Source organism: Anabrus simplex, chromosome 3 (assembly GCF_040414725.1).
Source record: "Anabrus simplex isolate iqAnaSimp1 chromosome 3, ASM4041472v1, whole genome shotgun sequence".
NCBI classification, from domain to species: Eukaryota; Metazoa; Arthropoda; class Insecta; order Orthoptera; family Tettigoniidae; genus Anabrus; species Anabrus simplex.
In genome coordinates this window covers 170,362,960-170,386,709 of record NC_090267.1, presented here as the reverse complement: position 1 = coordinate 170,386,709, position 23,750 = coordinate 170,362,960, and the positions used below count along the sequence as shown (strand labels likewise).

The following is a 23,750-nucleotide window of genomic DNA, read 5'->3' as shown; positions in this document are numbered from 1 at the left end:
GAAACAACCATCAGGGGCTAGAGGTGGGGACGGAGCGAGTAATACCGATGAGTAATCCGGTTGTAGCGGTAGAGCGCACCACCGATCCCCTCCGCTTACAACTGCAAGTACTCGAGGAGGACCTGAGCACAGTGTAGCGCACAACACACGTACGAAAGTACCTGTATTCAATCTGTGTTGTTTCGAATGTACGTATATATTTCCTACGCTTGTTATGTTTTGTAGATAATGTAAAGTCTGTTAGATTATATTTGTGGTGTTAGTGTGATATTTAAACATATTCGTAGATAGTAGTTATATTTTTAGAACATTTAAAGGAATTTAAAGAAATTTTTACAGAAAGTTGTTCCACAATGGCCACGAAAACCGTCGGATGCCTGGCAGTTTTTTGACATCACTGACAATAGGAAACACGCAAAATGCAAATTTTGTGGCCGCACATACGCGACGGGTGGTGGCACATCAAATATAATATAATATAATATAATATAATATAATATAATATAATATAATATAATATAATATAATATAATATAATATAATAACTGTATTTATAGAAGCATTCTACTGATAGCTGTTTGGCATTGGGACGTGTAGTACTATGTTGTCAGATATGTTTTGTAATCACATTTGCAAAGAAGGACATTCCAGTCAACGTTCATTTACGTAATTACTTTTGTCATCCTGTAGATGAAATTATGTCAGTGTTTATCATTATATTCTGATAAGATTCTTTATATTCAGGTTATTCTTCTCATTGACAGTGTACCGTATCACATGAACTTACGAAATAGTTGTTAATACATTACTTTTCTGTTAACTTCCAATCCCCTTGTATACAAACCCTTTCGGTAGGTATGCGCCATACTTTGTTTCACTATTCGAATGAGTTAACTATACGAGTAACTAACATTTATTCCACATACTACCTCCTACTCCCTAGCAGTTACGTATATAACAATTATAGTGAATATATATGCAGTTATTTACAGTTTTTACGTTGTGAGAGAAGGGTATTAATAGAGGGATGCAATACCTTCGCAGTGCATACCTATAACGTGTTTAAACGTCCCGCATCAGGACATTTACTCGGTAGTTCACTCGGTACTACCGGGTGATGACGTCACAACAACTGCTCCGCTCCGTCCCCAGCTCTATCAGGGGCCGCTCGCCACAACGATAGATAGAACAACGTCGAAACTATAGACCATTCCATGTTAAGAAAAAGGTATTACTCTTATGACAACATGATTGCCATATCAAACTGCTCTCCTCGTCACCATCACGGGAAAACATCGTCAGTTAAATTTGTGAAACGCAGTATTTGAGTTCAAGATAAAAGGAGGTAGAAAGTAACCTGAAAATTATTTTTATGAACTGAAGGGGGCTGAGGTTTAGAGGACACTCATTTTGGTATTCACGTCATAACAGGAAAACGCCGGCACGTACATTCGTGAATCTCGGTATTTAAGTCCAATATAACAGACAGAAGAAACTAAGCTGACAAATACCTTCAGAACTGTAGGGGTAGACGGGCAGGGGGGGGGGGGGTAGAGGGCCTCATTTTGATGTTCACAGCATAACGGGTGACTGAATTAGAAGGTATAATTTCCACCAATGACAATTTTCATATCAGATGGTAACCGTGAAGTAACAAGAATAATGTTGAAAAAGCCAATATTGAATGGAGTCAGCGATCAGGATGTAAAATTTAAAACAGAAATTCATTATTACTTTGATGACCCTTCTAAATCATATACAACTTTAGAAAAAGGTCCGGCTTCATGGCTAAATGTTTAGCGTGCTGTCCTTTGGTCACAGGGGCCCCGGGTTCGATTCCCGGCAGGGTCGGGAATTTTAACCATCATTGGTTAATTTCGCTGGCTCGGGGGCTGGGTGTATGTGTCGTCTTCATCATCATTGCATTCCCATCCCGACGCGTAGGTCGCCTACGGTGTCAAATCAAAAGACCTACACCTGGCGAGCCGAACTTTTCCTCGTACACTCCAAGCACTAAAAGCCATACGCCATTTCATTTTTATTGGAAAATCGGGGACGTAAAATGCTCTATGCAACTGACATACCTGTTCTGCCATTATCAAGAAAGATAAAGGAAGAAAAAGGGAAGATGTGAAAAAATGCTCACTTTAAGATTTAGTGAAAATTGGTCAGAAGAACAAGAACTTTTTCAATGGACTTCGGAGGTTCCATGCAGCAGCATCACTCTAGAACGTACTGAATGTGATTGTCCAAATGAAGAACCTGGACTGCATAAATTGTAGCAAATATAACTTAGAGACAATAATAATCTAACTATAACAAATTACTGTACTGAACCGCCGGTTACTTCAAATTAATTTTAGTGTTGGTGAATTCCTTCCAGTAGATATTCATTTTATACTGTTCTACAGTAAGTGTGTACTGTAAATTTGAAGTGACTAAAGTCTAATTTTGTAAGTTATAATTTTCAGGAATTAAAATTAATGTGAACTAATGATGACAGAAATAAAATAAACTTATCCAAACATGATAATGTCCTATATAATAGATCAAAACGTATATTGTCCAAAATATAAATTATTTTCCTAACATCACCAATAAATGATTGATCTCTTGCAAAATAACATCTCATTCAGAATCCCAATAAGAAACTAATTGTGCAAACGGCATTATATTTCACTAAATACTTTAGGAGCTATCAGTTTTCCTCTTCTCCTGAAAAATTTGCGTTAATAGACATTACGCGTTTTGATTGGTAGCTCCTCATTTTTGAATAGTTTGAAATTTAGTCATCAATAACGCCGGACTCACATAAGTTAAACTTCCTAGTCTGTAGTTTCAGAGAAGGAAAGAAATGAGAGAGAGAATTACGTATTATTTAACGGCAGCTCAGGTTGTTTCCATGGAGGAGTCTGCGATCAAATGCAAGAGCAGGGGAAGTGGACGGAAGATAGAAAATGTAGCTTGGCCGATTGATTTTCTTGTATACGCAGACCTGCCCTCTGTTTCTTTTCCGAAAGTGATTACCAAGAAAGAGGTAATGAATGCTTCCAGCATCGCCTTGTAACTAGGTCAAGGTCCAGGCTGCAACACACTCCATCCCATCACATTCTGGAATAACGATACAAGATTTGTTTCTTACTCTCAGTTTGTAATGTAAAGTGTATCAGACATTTATTATCGTAGAATTATACCAAAGTGTCTGCATGGTAGCTGAAGCCAAATTATTATTATTATTATTATTATTATTATTATTATTATTATTATTATTATTATTATTATTATTATTAAGGATAATCACGAGTAAGTTTCACTTGTGTGTGGTATTGTTGCTGGTTTTCCAATATGACAGCCGCGGCTCGAATTCTAGGAAATATATGCGGAATTTTCATATGAAGAGTTAAGTCCCTATGGTTCAGATTTCAGTACAAATATCTCGTGGCTAATGATCACAAGTTAATTACCCTCGTGAAAGTTTATATTAACTTAAATCACTATGTATTTTAATAATATTAGAGCAGAACATCCGGGTGGAAGGTGGTTTCGGATAATCAAAATTAAAGTGTCATTTTAGAGGTTAAGAAGCGGTGTTTTTTACATTTTAGATGAAAGAAATAAAGAAAATCCATATACAAATTCAACAAATTCCTTTATTACACCCAAACTCTTGCACCCCGCTCTCTCTTTCTCTCTCTTTCTCTCTCTCTCTCTCTCTCTCTCTCTATCTATCTATCTCCGTTTCGTGAACTATAAAAACACATAATCATTGTATTTTTCATTTTGACAGGCTTTCATTGTTTTCTTGTTAGGCATTTTGGAAGCATACTCTCCAAACTTAGTAATCATTTTTACATAACCAGAAACAGTACAAACGCGAACACCAAAAACGGCTGAGACAGTACGCAAAATCTCACCATTGTTTTCATTTAATTGCAAATAATTTTCTGCTAGAGGCTGCCTGGCCGAGGCGGTAAAGGCGAGCTCGGCTCGCCCGGAAGGACGTGGGTTCGATTCCCCGTAGGAAGTTGTAAAATTTAAGAAACGAGATTTCCACTTCCGGAGGTGCACATGACCCTGAGGTTCACTCAGCCTACACCAAAATGAGTACCAGATTAATTTCTGGGGGCAAAGGCGGCCGGGCGTAGAGCTAATCAATCTACCCCATTAAGTGCCGAGGTTACGGATAGTGGAAGCCTCTACCTTCCACCCCTCCAAGGGTCTTCATGGCCTGTGCGGAGATAACTTTGCTTTATAAAATAATTGTGTACTATCGATATCATAACCCGTTTTCTATTTGTTGATATGAAGAAAAATAAGAAACGTCGGGGAAGAAATTGGTGGAACGCTGTCACTATTGTAACGATTGAAGGGATTTTAGGGTTCCGTAGACTTACCTATTATAAATAAAAGATAAATATTATGAGGATAGTAAATTGTATTCAATAAAATGTGATACACTCAAAATTTGGGTAATAACTCGGTGTAGTATGGGTCTGTGATATGAGGAATTAGAGACATAATTTGACTTCAATCTTTTTTTATTATTAAATTTGTTATTCTATACAACCGACCACGATGTATTCACAACGACAGCTAACCTCCAACTGAGCGCGCGAGTTTTTATTTTTTCGGGGGAGGGATAGGAAGCCTGCTACCCCCGTATGGAGATCGACTCTAGTGTACATCGCCTCCGACATGCTTTTAATTCTAAGAGGAAAGAGAGCAGAGAGGATTAGGAGTGTGATACTTCAGGAGTATCTGCCTGTCCCCATGCTCAGCATGCTATCAGGCCAGATGTGGTGATGGGTATCAATAGCGGTGTAATCAGGTAATAAGGTACAGGACAAAACCATATAGGCAGAAATAGAAAGTTGCCTACATGTAAAACCTGACATTTTATAAATAACACGTGCAAGGATGTGTTTCTGAAAAGGTCTAGGTAATTGCACTAGTTGGGAACAGGTGTCACGCACAAGTCATTAGCCTATTCCTCGCCAGTCCAATCATTCAGGGGATCAGTATTTCTGGGCACTGCTATGACTACCGCGGACCTTGCTGGTTGTCGAGCCATGCGGCAATAGCCACTAGGGCCTGTCGCACCACTCGATCCCCTTGGGGTCCCTCGTACCCAGTCTCCAATCTCGGAGAATGAGGCCAAGTGTGCCAAAGTAAGGACCGTCTGGATGGAAGTAGGATATGACGCCGGGCCTCCTTCCTCTCTGCTCGGGATATGGCCCTGTAGACCGGCAACTGCGATGATAGGCCAAGTGCACCCAGTCCCCACCGCGCAGTTGGCACACACCAGCTCCTCCTTAAGTGCTACGTAGGCCATGTAATGGTGATGACCACCACAACAGTTACACCTCACCTGGAGCCCACAGCCAACCTTATGGTGGCCCGACCTCAAGCAGCGGAAACACCGCAAGAGCTGTTGAGCAATGTCACCTGACTGTCGCTACCCGCTGAGGTCTTTTCCTGATTTGCTCCTTGCTTGACTGCTGTCCTGGGAGCACTCCTGAGCTGCGGCTATGTGGCCCTCTCCTGGTGGGTCGACGTCTTCTTATTATTATTATTCCCGGTCTGGGGGCAGCGTCTTCTTCCTGGCGATGGCGATCTCTTCTCGGCGGGGAAAGAGGCGTCGTCCTGGTGTCCTTCCTCTCGGCCTGGTGACCGTGGTGTAGCGGGTGGCCCCGCTGAAGTGCCGGCTTCCCCCTCCTCTTGACTGGTGGCGGCGGCGTCGGTCGTTGCTGGCATCTGCGTACATTTCCCATCCTGTGGAGCGCATTTCGATGTCTGCATCGTGAAGGAGGCGCTAGCAGACCGGGCCTGGGGTGCAGCCTCTGAACGCTCGGAGGCTTCCGTCTCCGTAGCCTTCTTGGTCTGCGCCCGGGTGATGGGCCTTCCCTGGGTGGCCCTGGCAGGTGGTTGACCTTCCTGGTTTATGGCCTTGTGGCCTGAGTGTACTTCGCGAAGTGCAGCTCGAGCTGGGTCGCACGGTCGCGACGCCTGGGAGCGTCGCCGTCCTCCTTGGTCCTCGGCTCCGGTGGGGCCAAGAAGCGTGGGTCCGTGTCCACCTGCTTATGCTTCAGCCTCCTGGCTTTCTGCATCTTGGTGTAGCCGTCTCCTGTGACGGCTGGGTGGCCACCTCCTGGCTGCCGATGTCGGCTGGGTTTTCTTTCATTCCTGGTATCCGGGTAACCTGGAAGTACTTAGAAAGCCTCCTCTTCTAGAAGCCGATGCTGTCCGGATCCTTGGGGCGTACGATTAGCGCCCAGGACAGGACTTCCTCGACGAATTCTACCAGGTAGCCTCCTCCAACTTCCCCCTGCAGTTCATAGAGGAGACCCGTGATGTGGAGAAGCTCGTAGTTCTCCCGTTGCCCCATCGGTAGCTCACCAACAGTGCCGAGAAGGAGGGGTCCAAGATATCGGTCCTGCCATATAGCCTCCGCTTGAACCCGTCTGCCGTGGCCTCGTAGTCAAAGTCCTCTAGAGAACAAAGTGTAGCTCCGCCATTTCTGCTTCTACCTGTAGTAAAAACCTGGAAGAGAGAAATGCTACCTGACAATGCTCTTAGCTTGTACTGAAAAGTAGACAATGCTCTCTTGAACATGTGCAAGTTCCTTGGCTAGAACTTTCAAGTACAAATAGCCTGGCGAAGAGAGTGACTCAGTGGGAAGCACGTATTTCCGCTCTCTGTGACTGCCAACTTGCTTCTCTCTGAGAGTGCGCGAGTCAACACAGCACCATCTTATAAGAGAGTATGCGTGTGACGTCACATATTTAGCACAAATTTTGACTTACTTTGAAGGCCTATTTTATGAAAACTAGGTTTCATATGTTATTTTATTATAATTTTCTTTTTGCAAATGGTATCTCCCTCTGTTATCTGTCAGATGAGAAATTAAACATAATCGTAGGTTAAATACTCTAGGCGATATACGCGTTCTACCGAAACATAACATTGTCGTGAAACGTAAGTCTTCGTTAAAAGGTACAATCACCACTGCGCGTACAGTTACTAGCGCACTAATCAAAGAACTAGAACGAATCGTGTTGACAATAGAGAAGGGGAATATAAGAGTAGGGAAGGTGGCAGCCAAGATCAGAGTCCACAAATTCCGATAATCATTTCCCTTGTCATAGCGAACAATCGAACTAAGAAAAGAGCCAAAAAACTGAGTTGGTTGAAGAGAAGGGAAAGGAAGGAGGCAGTCGAGGTCACCCATTCTGTTACTCACGCACTTTGTCATAACACAACATGACATAACCGAAAATATATTTTTTCGGTCGTTTCGGTTAAACTGTATTTCAGTGAAAACGTTTCGTACAACAGAGGTTCTGCTATAATAATAATAATAATAATAATAATAATAATAATAATAATAATAATAATAATGGCACTACATATCTGAAACCAAAGGATGAAAATCTGCAAAATCCAGCGAAGTATCGGCCTGTAACATGTCTATCTACTCTATATATTTACATCTATAATAGCCAACAGAATTCTGAAACACTGCGAGGAAAAACACATCATTGCCGAGGAGCGAAAGGGTTGCAAGAAGAATACCATGCGGTGCAAGGAGCAACTGATTATCGACACTGTGGTCCTGGAACAAGCACACCATAAATCCAGGAACTTATACACGTGCATCATTGACTATCAAAAGACCTTTGATTCAGTACCACACACTTGTCTCATATTTGTTCTGGAACTATATAAAGTTGACCCCTCAATCATTCACTTCCTGAAGACGGTAATGGCAGACTGGAACACCTCACTTCACGTTTCTCTAGGAAACTGCAGTGTTGCAACAAGACCCATACCAATACGACGAGGGATCTTACAAGGGGACTCACTGAGTCCATTATGGTTCTGCATGGCATTAAATCCACTATCCTACCTACTGAACACAAGTGGGTATGGATTTAGCATTAAGAATAAGCGAGAAGAGCTATTCAAAATCAGCCACCTACTCTATATGGATGACAATAAGCTGTATGACTCTACCAAACCCCATCTCCAACATCTCTTCTCAATTACCAAGACGTTTTCTTCAGATATAGGCATGCGGTTTGGATTGGACAAATGCAGAACCCAAACTGTCATCAGAGGATCCTACTCAGCACAAGGGACACCTTCTAGTTTAAGCGACGAATCCATACAACAGCTGGAAGAAGAAGAAATGTACAAATACCTCGGTTTTCATCAGAGCACTCGTATGAAACATGCTGACATCAAGAGAAATGTCACGCAGCAATATATAACACGCCTCAATAAGGTACTATCATCAAAACTGACAGATAAACATCTTACCAAAGCAGTCAATACGTACGCCGTACCACTGCTCACATACTCCTTTGGTATAATAAAATGGACCCAAACAGAACTTCAGCAGTTACAAACGAAAACAGCAGTTTCACTCACCCGGTACCATATGCACCATCCGAAATCTGCAACCGAACGTCTTACACTCCCGAGACCAGAAGGTAGTAGAGCCTTCTACAAAAGAGATGAATATGGCCATGTGGAAGCAAAAACCTCTTCACGGGAAATACCCCCATGAACTGGATCAACCTCATATCGACAAATCTGCGTCGCACGCTTGGCTGACCTACTCCGGTCTTTTCCCAGAAACAGAAGGATTTGTTCTGGCCATCCAAGATCAAGTAATTGCTACACGGAACTACCGTAGATTTATCATGAATGATCCAACAGTTGTCTCAGACAACTGCCGACGCTGTTCCAGAACTACAGAGAACATACAGCACGTCATCTCTGGCTGCCCACACTTGGCCAACACCGATTATAAGCACCGACATGATCAGGTAGCAAAAATCATTCACCTGAAACTTTCTGTAAAATGTGAATTTCTTCAGTCATCAACTGCATATTGGAAATATACACCTCCACCCATTCTCGAAAACTCTTCATACAAACTACTATGGGACCGAGAAGTCATAACCGATGTCACGCTCAGCAACAATAGGCCAGATATTATTCTAATCGATAAATCTAAAAGATCCGCATCCCTTATAGAAATAGCTAGTCCAAACACCTCCAGTATGCAAACAACAATAGCCACAAAGATATCAAAATACACAGAACTGGCAATAGAAATACAACGCCTGTGGAAACTAGAATCAGTCACCACAGTTCCAATAGTAATATCATGTACTGGTGTTATCCCAAAATGCTTGCACAGCTCTCTGGCCGCATTAAACCTGCATCATCACACATACGTAGAACTACGGAAAGCCACCCTCCTGAGCACTTGCCACATTGTGAGAAAGTTCCTAGGAACGACTTTTCCTCTGACTCACGCCAAACAGCATGAAGTTCCAGGCCGCAGTTCCAGTAATACTGAAGAACAGATTCCCAAAACGGGGACATAAGAAGTTGTCTGAAGTTGTTTGCATTTATTGTATAAATGTATATGTTGTAATTATTTCTGTTGTAAATATTTGTAGATATATGTACCTGTAGTTTCATAATCAAGAGGGTGACTCCTTGCTTAGGCCGAGTCAGCCCATTATGTTACCGGCACAAGCCGAGCCTTCCTAAATTGATGCAAATAATAATAATAATAATAATAATAATAATAATAATAATAATAATAATAATAATAATAATCGTATGACATCAACTACCGCGTGCAGGCATTTTGATCTGAAACCAATTTAGGCTGTCTGCATATCTATTTTGACGTTCTGTTCTCCACTACCTGGTGACAGCGAAATCATAATTCTATTTTCGTGAATTAATTGCAGTTGAGATTTAATCAAATTTGCCAAATAAACACCGTATATGAAACCAGAACTCATACATGGCAGCACTGCACGACATGGAGTGAAGCATGGATTTTTTTTTCCATCGTCCAAGAATCCGGCTAACTCTGTTGAGTTTGAACCCACGATCTTGGGATTCGTAGGCCGACACTCTACCACTGATCCGCAGACGTCGCTCAAATATTTTACTTACCGAAAATGAATAAGGACACATAGATTTCTTCCAAAATTCAGTAAGTACCATCTGACGGACTACAAGCTACCCTTGGCATGATTTCGCGGTTACAGGAACAGGTAGTGATTGAGTCTACTGCTACATTTTTCTCGAAGGAAATTCCAGACTGTATTGTTCTCCTTAATCTGTAATCTAAAGCCTTTCAGGAATAGAGGATAACGTTTCACGTGGAAATACTTCAAGAATTTTCAAAGTAAGGACCATGTTTTTGTGGTATTCAGAGCGAACGTGTGCTTTGAAATGTGTGTCATTTTAAAGTAAGCTGCTGATTATGTTCTCCTTCCATGATGATTTCTGGATGATTTTGAACTGGTGTAAATGTTAGAAATTACTTAAGGATCCTTGCAGAGAATTGCGTTTCTAGAACATACGTCATCATTGTAGTAGGAACAGATATCCTCTCCGGAAACATTCATAAAATATCTGACGACATATGATGATAAAGATAATGATTACAGTCAATAACCCTGGGATCTGATCACCTTGTAATTTCCACTCAAAATGCTCCTTCTCCGAACAGGAGGATTGGATTATCGGCCTTTGAAGAAATCTACCGGACTATGATTGGATTATTATGAAATGATCTGGTGATACCTGAAGTGATTTCTTCTCTTAAAACAGTTGTCAATTATTCTAACCGAATTAGATTTCGAGTGTATTCCCCTAAAGTGGGCGTAATTTGAAGACAAATAAAGGAAAAATCACTAATTTCGTAATCGAACACGAATCCCTCGGTCAAGGACGAATGTGTTTAACGATTCCACCAGTACGATCAGGACACGAGAGATGATAAATGAATGTTATTGGTTACAATTGCACTAACTCCCTTCAGGATTTCCAGAGACGCCAAACTACCGGAATATCATCCCGCAGGAATTCTCTTAAGTACAGGTAAATCCAGGGACACAGGAATTGTGTATTTAAAGACCTTCAAATTCTGCCGGCTTGAGCCGGGATCGAACTACTAATGGGTTCGAAAAGCCAGCGCTCTATTTGCTGAGCACTTTGAGCCTTTGGCAATTCAGCTTTCGATCTTAACTCAAACGATTCACGAAAAACTCTAATTTTCAACTCTAATTTTCATCATCCTTCAAAATCTTAAGTTTTCAGTACGAGATTCGATTAACATTATTAATTCCCTCATTCTGCACTACTCTCATCAATCGTAAGGTTTGAAGTTCGAACTCAGAACCTTGACCGATGTTCAATTACTACTGCTTCTTACTTTATCTCCACTCCATTCTCTGTGCTTATGGAAGATTTGCCCACTGAGGGCTTCTGCTCCCAAGGCAATCAGTGGGAGTGGGAGCGCTATCTATAGACCTGCATTGCCTGTGTACTACCTGATATCGTAGGTTTGGTACCACCTATCAAAATGAGCAAGTTTCTTCTAACAACATGCAAAACTCGCCATATAATTGGGATAAATAAATCAGTGACTCCACCTAATTGATTACTACTTATAAATGCAGTATAATGCCAAACAAGCATTACATTTCTCCTATGGAATGCCAACTCCGATGTGGTTATAAATTTCATCAACACACGCATAATATTACTAAATTTTAAAAAATTCAAACAAGATGCAGTGCCATAACTCATCACATTCTGACTCACGCTATCATAAGGACTACTTAACTTTTAAAACTATATTGAATATGACATTTTTAGCTGTAGACTCACCCACCCCTGCCCTCCCCCCTCCCCTCTTTTCATAACACATCCCTTTAGTTAGAGATAAGTTAATTATGTTTAAGTTTTCATATGTAGTTTTAGAATTAAGAAGGGATGAAGATGTCCCTATTTATTGTAATTCTTACACCTAAACAAAACGTAACTGATAATGTCTAGTCGCTGGACGAAACATGTACTACAGTTTTTAGTTTGTCAAAAGGAAATAAATAGTATCGATTAGGTGGAATCATTCAAGACCAATTACAGTTACATCAGGCCGTAACACAGAGAAAACATGGCGGACATCGGTGGGTGACATGGGAGGTTGAGGTTTAGGTTATGTGTGTTAATTCCTAGTTAACTAAAAGAAACATCACAAGTCGAACGTCGTGAAATTTAAGTAACCAACTCAAAATATGAATAATTATACACCAAAAGTAGCATTATCGCGTAGTTCTATAGTAAATCCAATTGTAATTTCAGTGGGAGAATTATTTTATAAACATAAAGTTGAAACAGACACGCCATAAAATATTTTCACATATGAAACTCCGGACTGCAAATAAGATAAATAAGTCAACAAATAGCATTATTAACCTTACATTAAATACCATGCAACATCGCAAGTACCCACAGCCCATTATGTAAAAAAACATACAAACAAATGCATTTCTCCTACAAAATCTCAATACAAATAATAATAATAAATACAGAAAAATGGGGATAACTTAATATTTACCTTATTACTGGAACATGCATCTACTTGCTGCTTAGTTCCATCTGTTGCGTATCTGCAGTTAAAGTTCATTTCGGTCATCAACTTTCCTTTTCGATTTTCGCCTTGCTAGTTTCCTGGCTATGTCTTTAGAAGCACTGTTTTCTTCTAAAACTTGAATATAATTGTTTATAATTATGTTAGATATAATTTTGATGCAATTCTTAATAAGATATTTTAATGGGGTATCACATTTGCAGATATCATCCCAGTTACTAATTATGCATTCACTTAGCTGCATGCCTAAGGTTAACAATCCATACTGCTGACTGTCTAATTTTAAAAAGTCCAGTTCATAAATTTCACTAATCAGAATCTGGAACAGTTTGAACATCTGAGTACACAGAAATACAAGAGTGGATGAGGGGCACTTCAGTCCATCACGGTTTACCAGAAGAAAGTAGGAATACAAATCTTTATCAAAAAGTTCACTTATTCTTCTTCTGACTGCAGCGCTTACAAACAATCAGAACATTTACTAATTAATCTTTCTGTAACTTTAAAAAGTTGTGTAGCTTGCAATACAAACCAAAACGCTGCATGTCTCTGGGGTTATTGCAATACTGCCCAAATCTCCTAGGGCTGTTTCCAAAGTTTCTAAGTTTTCAATGTTGTTTTCTACCTTGCACCTTTATTAATGGCCAATGAGAAATATTTTACAGAAAACTCTCCAAGTTGTGCACACTTCAGTTTCAGTATACCCAGTACTTTAAGTTTCCTCTCAGATTCTAAAATCTGCTCTACTGATACATTGTAGGTACATCCACTTAGCAGTCTTTACGCACTAAACTTTCCTTCCAATCCATCATTTTGCAATTTGGCAGTATGTATGTATGTATGTATGTATGTATGTATGTATGTATGTATGTATGTATGTATGTATGTATGTATGTATGTATGTATGTATGTATGTATGTATGTATGTATGTATGTATGTATGTATGTATGTATGTATGTATGTATGTATGTATGTAAAATTATATTTACTGAAGAGGTACCTACACAGCCCAATCATTGCTGCAAGCGTATGGGTCAAGGCAATGTAAGTTTCCTGGGTCAGTTTGCCATCAGTGACTGATACGTGCCAGATATCAAGAAAAAGTTTAAAACTCTCTAGAAATGAAATCTTCGGATCATCAGGGCCACTGATAGGATGAGCATCATCAATTCGAGTATTTTTCCCTTTCATTGGGTGCTACACATTGCAAATATTCCACCACTTACTAATGATTTTCAAAAACTGTACAGTCCCAATTGAAATCTCCACCCCTTGATTTTTTAGCATTTTCAGTGCAGCGATATTCTTTAGATTGAAGATATTATCTGCTACGGTAACATTCTGCCTTTCTATAGAAGATGGATGTAGGCTTTTCTGCATAAATTAGGTGCCAACTTCAGTAACATACTTTTTCCAGAATGAAATTCCTTTAAATCGGAAATCTTGGCTTCAACAGTGGTGTATTCACAGTTAACTGCACCGTAAGTAATACTCGACGTGCCAGCAATCGCATCAAATATTTCCTGAACATTAGGGATGTTATAGGTCTCATTATGTCTATTTAACCAATTGTTCCTAATACACTTTGGTAAATGACCATTATCAAACAAAAGACATATGCTCTTTTATGAATCGTAAGGGTTAGGTATACACGGTTTTAAGGAACTACCACATAAAAGTTCAAACATTTTCCTGTTGGTCCTATGATTGTCACATATTAAGCAGACATCAAATCCTACTTCATGCATCACTTTTGTAACTTCATTAGTTAGATTTAAAAGGTTGTCAGCATTCATGTTCTTCACAGGGAAAAGACCTATCACATCTTTTACATCAGAAGATAAGGAAGAGTACATGAAAACCTGCATGGTACTTGCCAAGTCTACTTGCGAACACTTTTACGTCACTCCATAAATCCTACCTGTTTTGTACGAGAACTTAGAATTTACATAAATCTCATCCAACATCACTGTTACTACTTTTTCATATTCCTTAAGAAGTTTTATTTTTTCTTGCAAGAATGCTTTGTGTGAAGGCCCAATGCCTGGACAGTTCGGACCTATTTTAGTCAAAAAATTTCCTCGAGTAGACAGGGTGAGGCAAAGTCATCACATTTGTAAACCTGAGGAAATGATATGCACCAGGGAATTAAAATGAAATATTTGCAGCCCATACTAATAGTTCTGTGGAATAATGCACCTGATTTGTTTAACATAATTCCAGGTGCTCTATTGCAAATTTTATTTTGCTAACCTTCAGTTTGTTGGAGTCATTTTCCACTCTAAGAGCATCTTTTACAAAATTTATTAACATAATTAGTCTTTCACTAATTGTAACACTAGAATCTGAAAAATTCCCAAGGTGACTTACCAATGAATCAAACTTGCTCCATCTGTTGCATTTCAAGCCTTCCAGTCCTTCACTCTCCAAAATCCACCTGAACTGTTGAGTAGGTATAGTGACGTTTCTGTGGTATACTTGAACATCTAAAGAGCTCATCACGTTAAAACTCACCGGAATTGATAGCACATCATCCTCTTTTAATTTATAAAAGAGAACATAATCCTCATTTTCACTTACAAGAAATGGGGTTAGGTTTCGTTTAAGCACCTCAGTTGTAAAACACTGGAAATGATCAGTTATATCGTCCCTGTTCTGCCAAAACGGCGAATGTAACAATGCTTTTCCTAGCCATTATTTCCTTTAAGACTGGTCACGCCTTCCAGCCATATATTGATACGCGGTCCATCAGAACAATTTTCGTTGAGTTCATTTTCCTATGCGCGTGTGTAAAGGAAAATTAACCTATAATAAATACATCACACTCTAGGAGTGGGCAAATGTCATGCAAACATACATTCCTTCAGAATGGTACAGTAAAGTTCATTTTCCGTTACACAAGCGCATAGGAAAATGATCTCAACGTAAATTGTTCTGATGGACTGCATATCAATATATGGCTGGAAGGCGTGAGCAGTCTTGAGGGAAATAATGGATAGGAAGAGCATTGTCACATTCGCCGTTTTGGCAGAACAGGGACGATATCATTTTTGCACCACTCTTGAAAATTATTTTAATCTCTCAATCGTGCCTTTTGTTTACGAATTTCCGGATATTTCCGGGACTGGCTTACTTTTGTAGTCAGGTATGTTGACTGATTGAGGAAAATGCTAGGATAGGCATCAGTAGTTAACTTGAACTTTGCATGGCACTCGAACTGGATCACCACCTTCTATGGATACAATGTCTTCCCTAACAATACATTTAGAAGCAAAATCATTAATACACACAACACTATTATCATTTGGTTCGAAGTTTTCCCTGTGAATGCACCTAATACATTTTTGCCTTAATACTGGGTCTTTCGTAAATATGAACACTGAAACTTGTACACTAACCCCGTATAATTGGACTTACATCCAGGCACACAGCACATACGACCCATCGTATTAAACTGTACACATACTGCACAGTTAGGTGCAAATACAGAAAAAAACACTTTTAGTGAAGAATAATACAACAATAACCTAATCACCACGCAAATTGCTCATATAAATAAGCTTTTCAAGAATAAACAGTTTCTTACGGCACTAAAAGAGGTTCCATAGCAAAGGCTATAAATATATAAAATTTACGATTAATAATATTCAAATTCCACGTAATTATTGAGCAACAACACAACTTTCACAATCAAAACAAACTCATGCTAGCACACCGATATCCGCCACACTGGACACTTTCGATAGGTTGGTTATGGTCTGATTGGTCTTGAATCATTGATTTACTTCTCTCATTTGTATGTGTCACATCGATACGGGTCATGAGGATGATAGTTTGAAAGTCGCCTTATATCACAACTGACAGTCGTCTGAAGTCCGTTGTTCACCTGCATTAATGACAGCTATATCTTTGGACATTTCCAACCTGCTTGAACAGGAAAAAGTTTAAAATACTTCCGTTAAATAAATGCACTAAGAAGAAACGAATTTTTATTTGCAGTACAGTTTACATAAACTCGTTTTTATTTACACTTGTTTTCTTGTACTTTTTGTCACTGTTCCTTGTGCTGGTATAGAAGAGAACATCACAATAAATCCTTTCCAGCATATTTCTACACTGAGAAGAAAGTTCTGACGGCACCATACAAATAAATCAGAGGAAAAAATAAAATGGTCCGCCGACTGGAATTGGTCCACTGCATTCCAATTCTATAAAAGGGGTATCTGTTAAAATTTACAAACTATCGTAGAGATGCACTAAGGCGGTGCTGAAAATAATGCATCAAAGACAAGTGTGAAATGTCAAACGCCCAAGCAGGTTTATAAACTGGCCGAAGAACCAACCAGATAGCACTGTTAGTTTTTCAGATGGACGGGAAGTTTGCCCCGCAGTTCATTTACGTTGTAGTAAATCTCCTGACACGAGGTTGACGTATCTGAACACCTTAAATACCTCGGCAGTGATTGGGGATCGAACCCACCAACTTGGAAGGCTAGCGCTTTTACCATCTAAGTCACTCCGTCCAGGTTCACACATCTTCTAAAAGGTATAGAGCTAAATTATTAAACATACATTCATTATAGACTTTAATGTCCTTGAGCGTTCAGTCCGTAAATCTCCGTGAATTAACAAAACACCTCCATAATCCTCTATCTGCAACTAGCACTGTGGTCTCGTTTAGTTCCGCAGATCTTAACATTAAATTATTAAAAGTGAGTTTAACCATTGTCACCTTAATCTCCTTCTACCTCTCTTGCCCTCCATGGTGAAATCCAGTATCTTCTACGTAACCTATCTCTTGCATTCACCACTAAATTATTTGAATTTGAACAGGAAATAGGCTATATAGTGATCAAACCGAGCAAACTTGTTGTTTCATGTGACCGCTTCTATAGAGAAAATAGCCATAAGACCTCCAGACATTAAAAGAGAAACGAAATGCTTTACGTCGCATGGACACAGATAGGTCTCATGGTGACGATGGCAGAGCAAAGGTCTAGGCGCGTGAAGGAAGCAACAGTGGCCTTAATTAAGTTACTGCCCCAGCATTTTCCTGGTGTGAAAATGGGAAACCACGGTAAACCAGCTTCAGGACTGATGACAGTGGGGTTCGAACCCACTGTCTCTCGAATGCAAGCTGATAGACGTAACCCAAACCGTGGAGCCACTTACTTGGTGACCACCAAGCTAAAGCGGGTTCCGAAACTACACGGACGTAAATTTTCATTTTTTAAATGTGCATGAATTAGCCGGGAATCACAAAATAATGAAGTGTTCTTGTCTTTCAGTAAAATAGCCATTAGCCTATTTGATTGTAAGTCAATCTAAACAATGAGCACCCATCATGATACAGTATATATAGAGATGGGAATCGAACTGGTGATCACTGAGTTGTAGCGTTAGAAGCATCCTGAAGCGCTGTCGAAGAGCACTACATTGTACTAACAGAGTAAATCTTGCAATTCAGCGATGCAGCGCCGTCCCCTATACAATTTTGCAACATAACATTAATCATTTGAAATATACGGGTAATGGTTATTGTAGCAGTAATATTGCTGGAAACAGCTAATCATGAGTAAATGAATTATTTCTTGATTTATGGCGTCATTTCCTAATGAAGAGGCACATGCTATCCAAACGACAAGTAATAAAATACAGACCTAAACTGCCAAAATTACTGCAAATATCACGTAGTGATTCATGTAGTTTCTGTGTATGTAGTCAGCCGTGAATCCTAAATAAATTAAGATGAAACTGGAGAAAAAGTGCATAATCTGCCATACGCTATCACCATCCAAGCACACTTCAAACTTGCATCGGCATTTACAAGTGGTTATTGACTTCTACGCAAGTTGCAGGGGATGGCTCTTCGGGAGGTTAGTGATTCGTCCGTGTTTCTTTCGTATCGTAGGTCTCGAATTAATTTCAGTATGAAACACACTTTTCTTTTGAACATCTGTTTCATGGTGAAGTCGGTGTAAATGTGTTCAAGATTTTTCAATTCCTATGCACATAAAATTAAAATTATTTGCAGGTAAAATTTTGTCTGGGTTTACTTACGTTTACTTCTACTTATTCGTGAGAACAACTGTTCCCAAAAATTAATTATGATAAGTCAAAAATATCCGATCCTGTCTGACTGACCAACATCTGTGGGCGCAGCCGAAAATAACTTTAAACGAAACAAACCCATGTTTTAGTGAAATGATTGAAAATATCATTAAGAGTAAAATCACGTAATTTATAATTTATTTACAGTAGTTTAAATTTCATATAAAACACAATCAGTACCTGTCTAGAATCAGCAACAGCCACTGCACTCATAATCTGTTTGTGTCTCCATCTACCGATTCATTCGGAACCTGGTGGTGTTTGCTGGCTATGATGGTTGCTTATCAAGAGGTTCGGTGTTTGCCCATACATCGTCTATTGACTTCAAGCCTGGCTGAGAAAGTCGAATCTTTAATAAAATATTTCGTGCCTTACACTTTGAAAAACTTTTATCCAGTGCACACTTTACCAATAAATTTGCTTAGTTCTATTATGTTACCAAGAAATTTTCTTAGTTCTATTATGTTATAAAAATGACAAGCAACGTTTAGGCAATTTTGTAGCAAATGTATAATTGTAACGCGTTCTTAGACAATGGAAATGTTCCCTTTTATTGTCAAAGTCAATATATCTCAATAATAATGCACTCCTTCCGTCTCTTCCGTCTCTTTTTTTGAAGAGTAAATCGTAGTGACTTTCAGAATAATTTTTGAATGTGGGGAAGTCGTTCAAATAAAAAAATCTATTGAGAATATGTTACTTGAGAAATTCCTGGGTCAGTTATTCCATTATACATAGTTTTAACTTCAAAACCGTAAATAAATAAATGAAGGCCATATCCTCAATATTTATTCTTAATATTCCTCTAAAATGTTGACTCTTGGAAAGCTCAGACATGGGAACCGTCCAGTAGGATCCCACTTTCGTTGATAGACAACAGAACAATCGAAAAATGTGCAGGCCGCTTAGAGAACATCACTGTAGAAAGCCTGCAACGCAGTAATTGAGGCCATATTATTATTATTATTATTATTATTATTAGTGACGTTGTTTTGGAAAGTGTGGTTATATAAGTAATACTTGAACCTGGATTACGAATATTAGAATTTGAATTGTTATTGTAAAAACAATATTACTCGTAGATATCAGTGTTATATTGTTATTGCTGACACTAGATGCACTGCGTCTACTTCGGTGAACTCATCAAACAATAAAGGTAACATCACACGCGCTTACGATGAGCGTTCCTGAAGTATTCCCGATACAGCACATACCTGGAATACAAAATGGGAGTTGAATTGCAATTACAGTGATACGAAGTGAATGGTGTAATCTCGGAATTGCCAATTACTTCACCAGAGAATCATACTTGTGATTGGTAGCTCAACTGTTACCGCTCTGATGTAATACTCTATTAGCTACCACCGAATTAAAGCTGACTGATTTTTTTACATAGATTTTTGATGATGATGATGATGATGATGATGATGAAGGTGCTTTTTGCTTAAAGGGGCCTAACATCTAAGGACATCGACCCCATAGTTGTTTTGACGTTGCACTAACACATAGAAGATTTTCGGCAACACAAGGGTGAGAAACGGCTAGCTAGGAAGGAAGCGGACGTGGCCTTAATTAAGGTACAGCCCCAACATTTGCCTGGTGTGAAAACGGGTAACTACGGAAAAACCATCTTCAAGGCTGATAACATCTAAGGTCATCGGCCCCATAGTTGTTTTAACGTTGCACTAACACATAGAAGATTTTCGGCAACTGAAGGGTGGGAAACGGCTAGCTAGGAAGGAAGCGGACGTAGCCTTTATTAAGGTACAACCCCAGCATTTGCCTGGTGTGAAAACGGGTAACTACGGAAAACCATCTTCAGGGCTGCTGATTATTGGTTTCGAACCTGCCATCTCCCGAATGCAAGCTCAAACCTACGCGAGCCTAACCACACGGGCAACTCGCTCGATGAACGAAATTGTTCGTTCCACAAATCGTCGTAGAGCCCCCAAATATCGATATGTGACAATGTTGAGGGGATGAATACTAACCCGCAGGACATGTATTACTTAGAACGAGAAATCCTTTATATAGTTCATGCAATACTGAACCTTAGATGACAGAACCTTTCTGGTCAGAGTTCTAAGCTGAAATATTCTAGCGCAACGATGAAATGATAAATACCTTACTAACTAGAGGTGAAGAGTGAGTCAGAGCTTGTGTCTAATGTCTTCGTTCGGCTGTGAAATCGCGTAACAAATAGGCAGAACTGCATTTTACCTTTAGACCCCGGATGAATAAGGAGGACGTCTCGCAAAGAAGGAGTCCAGTAGCTGCATAGGGTCCGACTGCTACGTACATAAAGGAGACTGGACAATCAGAGCATCCCCTTCTCCAGGACGCTGGAACTCACTTCAACTCAAAATCCATACATTTGTAATGTCAAAGAATATCTCGAAGCTATAGCATTAGCGCTGTACGAGGGGAACGAAGAAAATCGTACTTAAATTGAACAACCGTTTTTTAAAGATATTATCCAGTTCATAGGCCTATAAAACAAGGCTCCGCCAATAGTTATATTTAACAATATTCACAGCTTTTCCTGTAGTATCTACTTTATCGCTCAGATGATTGGTTACGATCCTGATTATATCACAGAGACAGGTGAATTCATTAATTTAGAAATTAGTGACGTAGTTGCCTCAAACGAGATTCCCGTTTTACATGTTTGTTGTAACCGAGCGAGTTGGATACATACTTGCTACATTCCGGGGCATATAGTGGGTTCATATCCCCTGTCGTAAGCCCTAAAGATGTGATTTCCCATTTTCACACCAGGCAAATAATCGAGCAAGCTGTACGCTGAGATCAGGAATGAATATTCTTCAAGGACTATGTGTCAAAACATAGTGTTCCACAGCATCCACCCTACGATCATCAACCTTTGATTTCTATACTTTGTGGCTGAATAACGCAACCCTGCCTGTATGAAGAGTTGCCACACTACCCTGGTAGATGCTAAGCTGAAATAGACCACGTGAATTAGAAGTGTGAAGGAATACAAGAACATCCATCAGCTACCAATCCATGACGACAGTACTGGCACTAGAATCAATAGACTCCGTTCCAGACACTTCTGCATCCAAACCAGCCAGCAACCTGGTAGAACATAATTTAATCTTCATCGGGCTTGGTTTCAAGAGTGGTGTAATAGCACATTACCTCACCCCCATAGCTTGTCCTGTGCTGGTAACTAACCACTGAAACTTTATCTACCTTGCAAAACGTGGTTGACACTGAATACAATCCGAACCATGGCAGATGTGCTGACCTGCTTAATCTGTCTATTGCGGAGTGTACTTCACTAGGCAGACAGTCCAAGATATTGTCGAAGAGTGCCTTCTAAGCTCAATTTCCGTAAATCTAAAAGATTTTTTAGACGTTGCACCAGAGGTGTTAGACTACATCAAGAACGTATCTGTAAAATCTGTATATATTTTTGTTAAATAGTTCGGTTTTCTATTTATTTTACATATTGTAGTAACGTGCAGTGCCATTCTAATATTAATAGTGAGATTTCGAAACCATCGATTATGAGAGTTATCACATTTTCCAACACATTTTTGGTTTCTACTCAAAGTTAAATTTCATTAAAAATAATCCGTTTTCTTCTAAAGTGCAATATTTTTATTCGCAAACTCTTACTCATTAATCTTCCATGAAAATATTATAATGGGTGCATATAAATGTAGAATTAAACGTTTGCTATGCATATAAATGTGTTCATTAGGTACTAATTCATTAAACTAAGGGTAAGTGCATTTGTATTCAACGTGACTGTTGTTTCTCATTGATACCTGCTCATGATTTCATGTAGGGATGGAATATGTCTTATTGTTCACAGCATACTCATCTCCTCCAATTGACAGAGTATGGAGTTACATCCTTCATATCTTCTGTTTGTTTCAGGGGCGTTCCTCATTCCGTTTACCGCGATGCTGGTAATTGCGGGCTTACCTCTGATGTTCATGGAATTATCGTTTGGCCAGTACGCTAGTCTGGGCCCTGTAGCCATCTACAAGAAGTTTTGCCCGCTCTTCCGCGGTCTCGGCTACGGCATGGTGATCGTCTCCGCTATCGTCATGCTCTACTACAACCTCATCATCGCGTGGACCATCTTCTACATGTTCGCAAGCTTCAACAGCGTACTTCCCTGGCAAAACTGCGACCCTGAATGGAGCACCGAATGTAAGTACTATTCTCTTTATTCACATCGAGGATTATTTTAGTCGGTGTTTTATCAACAAAATGAACATTCTGAATATCAATATTGCATTGATATTATTCCCTATACACGATGATGAAAATTTTTCTTCAGACCACAGTGCCATTTAAGTTTTGGCTTTGTCACTAATTGTCGTTTAATCCTATTACAATGTTAGCTCCCTTGATAACTATTTCAAACGAAAAGGAAACGAACAGATATAAGAAGACTCACGGCCGCAAGATTTATGACGTGGAATATATTTCTCTAGCAGAAATGAAGTAGATCAAATTATTGCAACAACAGTTTAGTGGATGTAATTTTAAAATATCAATGACCATCACGTAACTTTCTGCCGACTCTCAGTTCACAGGCTCCAGAGGCGCAGTGTAAGTGCCGGTACTCTTTGACACATTCTGATGCAGACTTGTCGGGGTTACTCTATTTCTCAGATATTTCTCGATCCTCGATCCTCGTGAAATACGGTAATTTGTGATCCACTTTGGCCTAAGGTTTTCTGACATTTTGCAAATTTAGCACAACTTTCAACGTTTGAACTGACCTCGTTACGAAGTTGTGCGAGATATGATGACCATTAGTAGCTTCATGCTAGAATTCTACCACCACTTGACGCTCATTAGCACCATGGAGTCGCGAGTTATACTAATTTTACTGCGTCCGACAATCTTGATTTCAACTCATCTTGCTATAGTATAGAAAAGAGTTGATCATGGATGTGCGGTCTCTGTGTCCACCATCTTATTTATTACTCACGTTTTATAGTGAGGTACTTGCATATTTATAATACCGTTCTCTTTTATGATGGACTGGCGTAGAAAACCATTCTAGCGTGCAACGTAGATAGGAACACACGAGATTTACAACATTTTTTGTTATTGGTAAACTTCAAAAACTGATATGCAATTACAGTGCTAATTACTGTTGAACAATGATAAGATCAA

At 39.5% G+C, this 23,750-nt stretch overlaps 1 protein-coding gene across 1 annotated transcript in view; it reads left to right on the top strand.

Moving 5' to 3' along the window:
- The window catches only part of GlyT (Glycine transporter), a 778,762-nt gene that overhangs the window by 318,437 nt on the left and 436,575 nt on the right, over positions 1-23,750 (top strand). Inside the window, exon 3 of the mRNA XM_067143829.2 lies at positions 22,494-22,772. Coding sequence (XP_066999930.1) covers positions 22,494-22,772 — 279 coding nt within the window. The remainder of the gene's footprint in view (positions 1-22,493; positions 22,773-23,750) is intronic.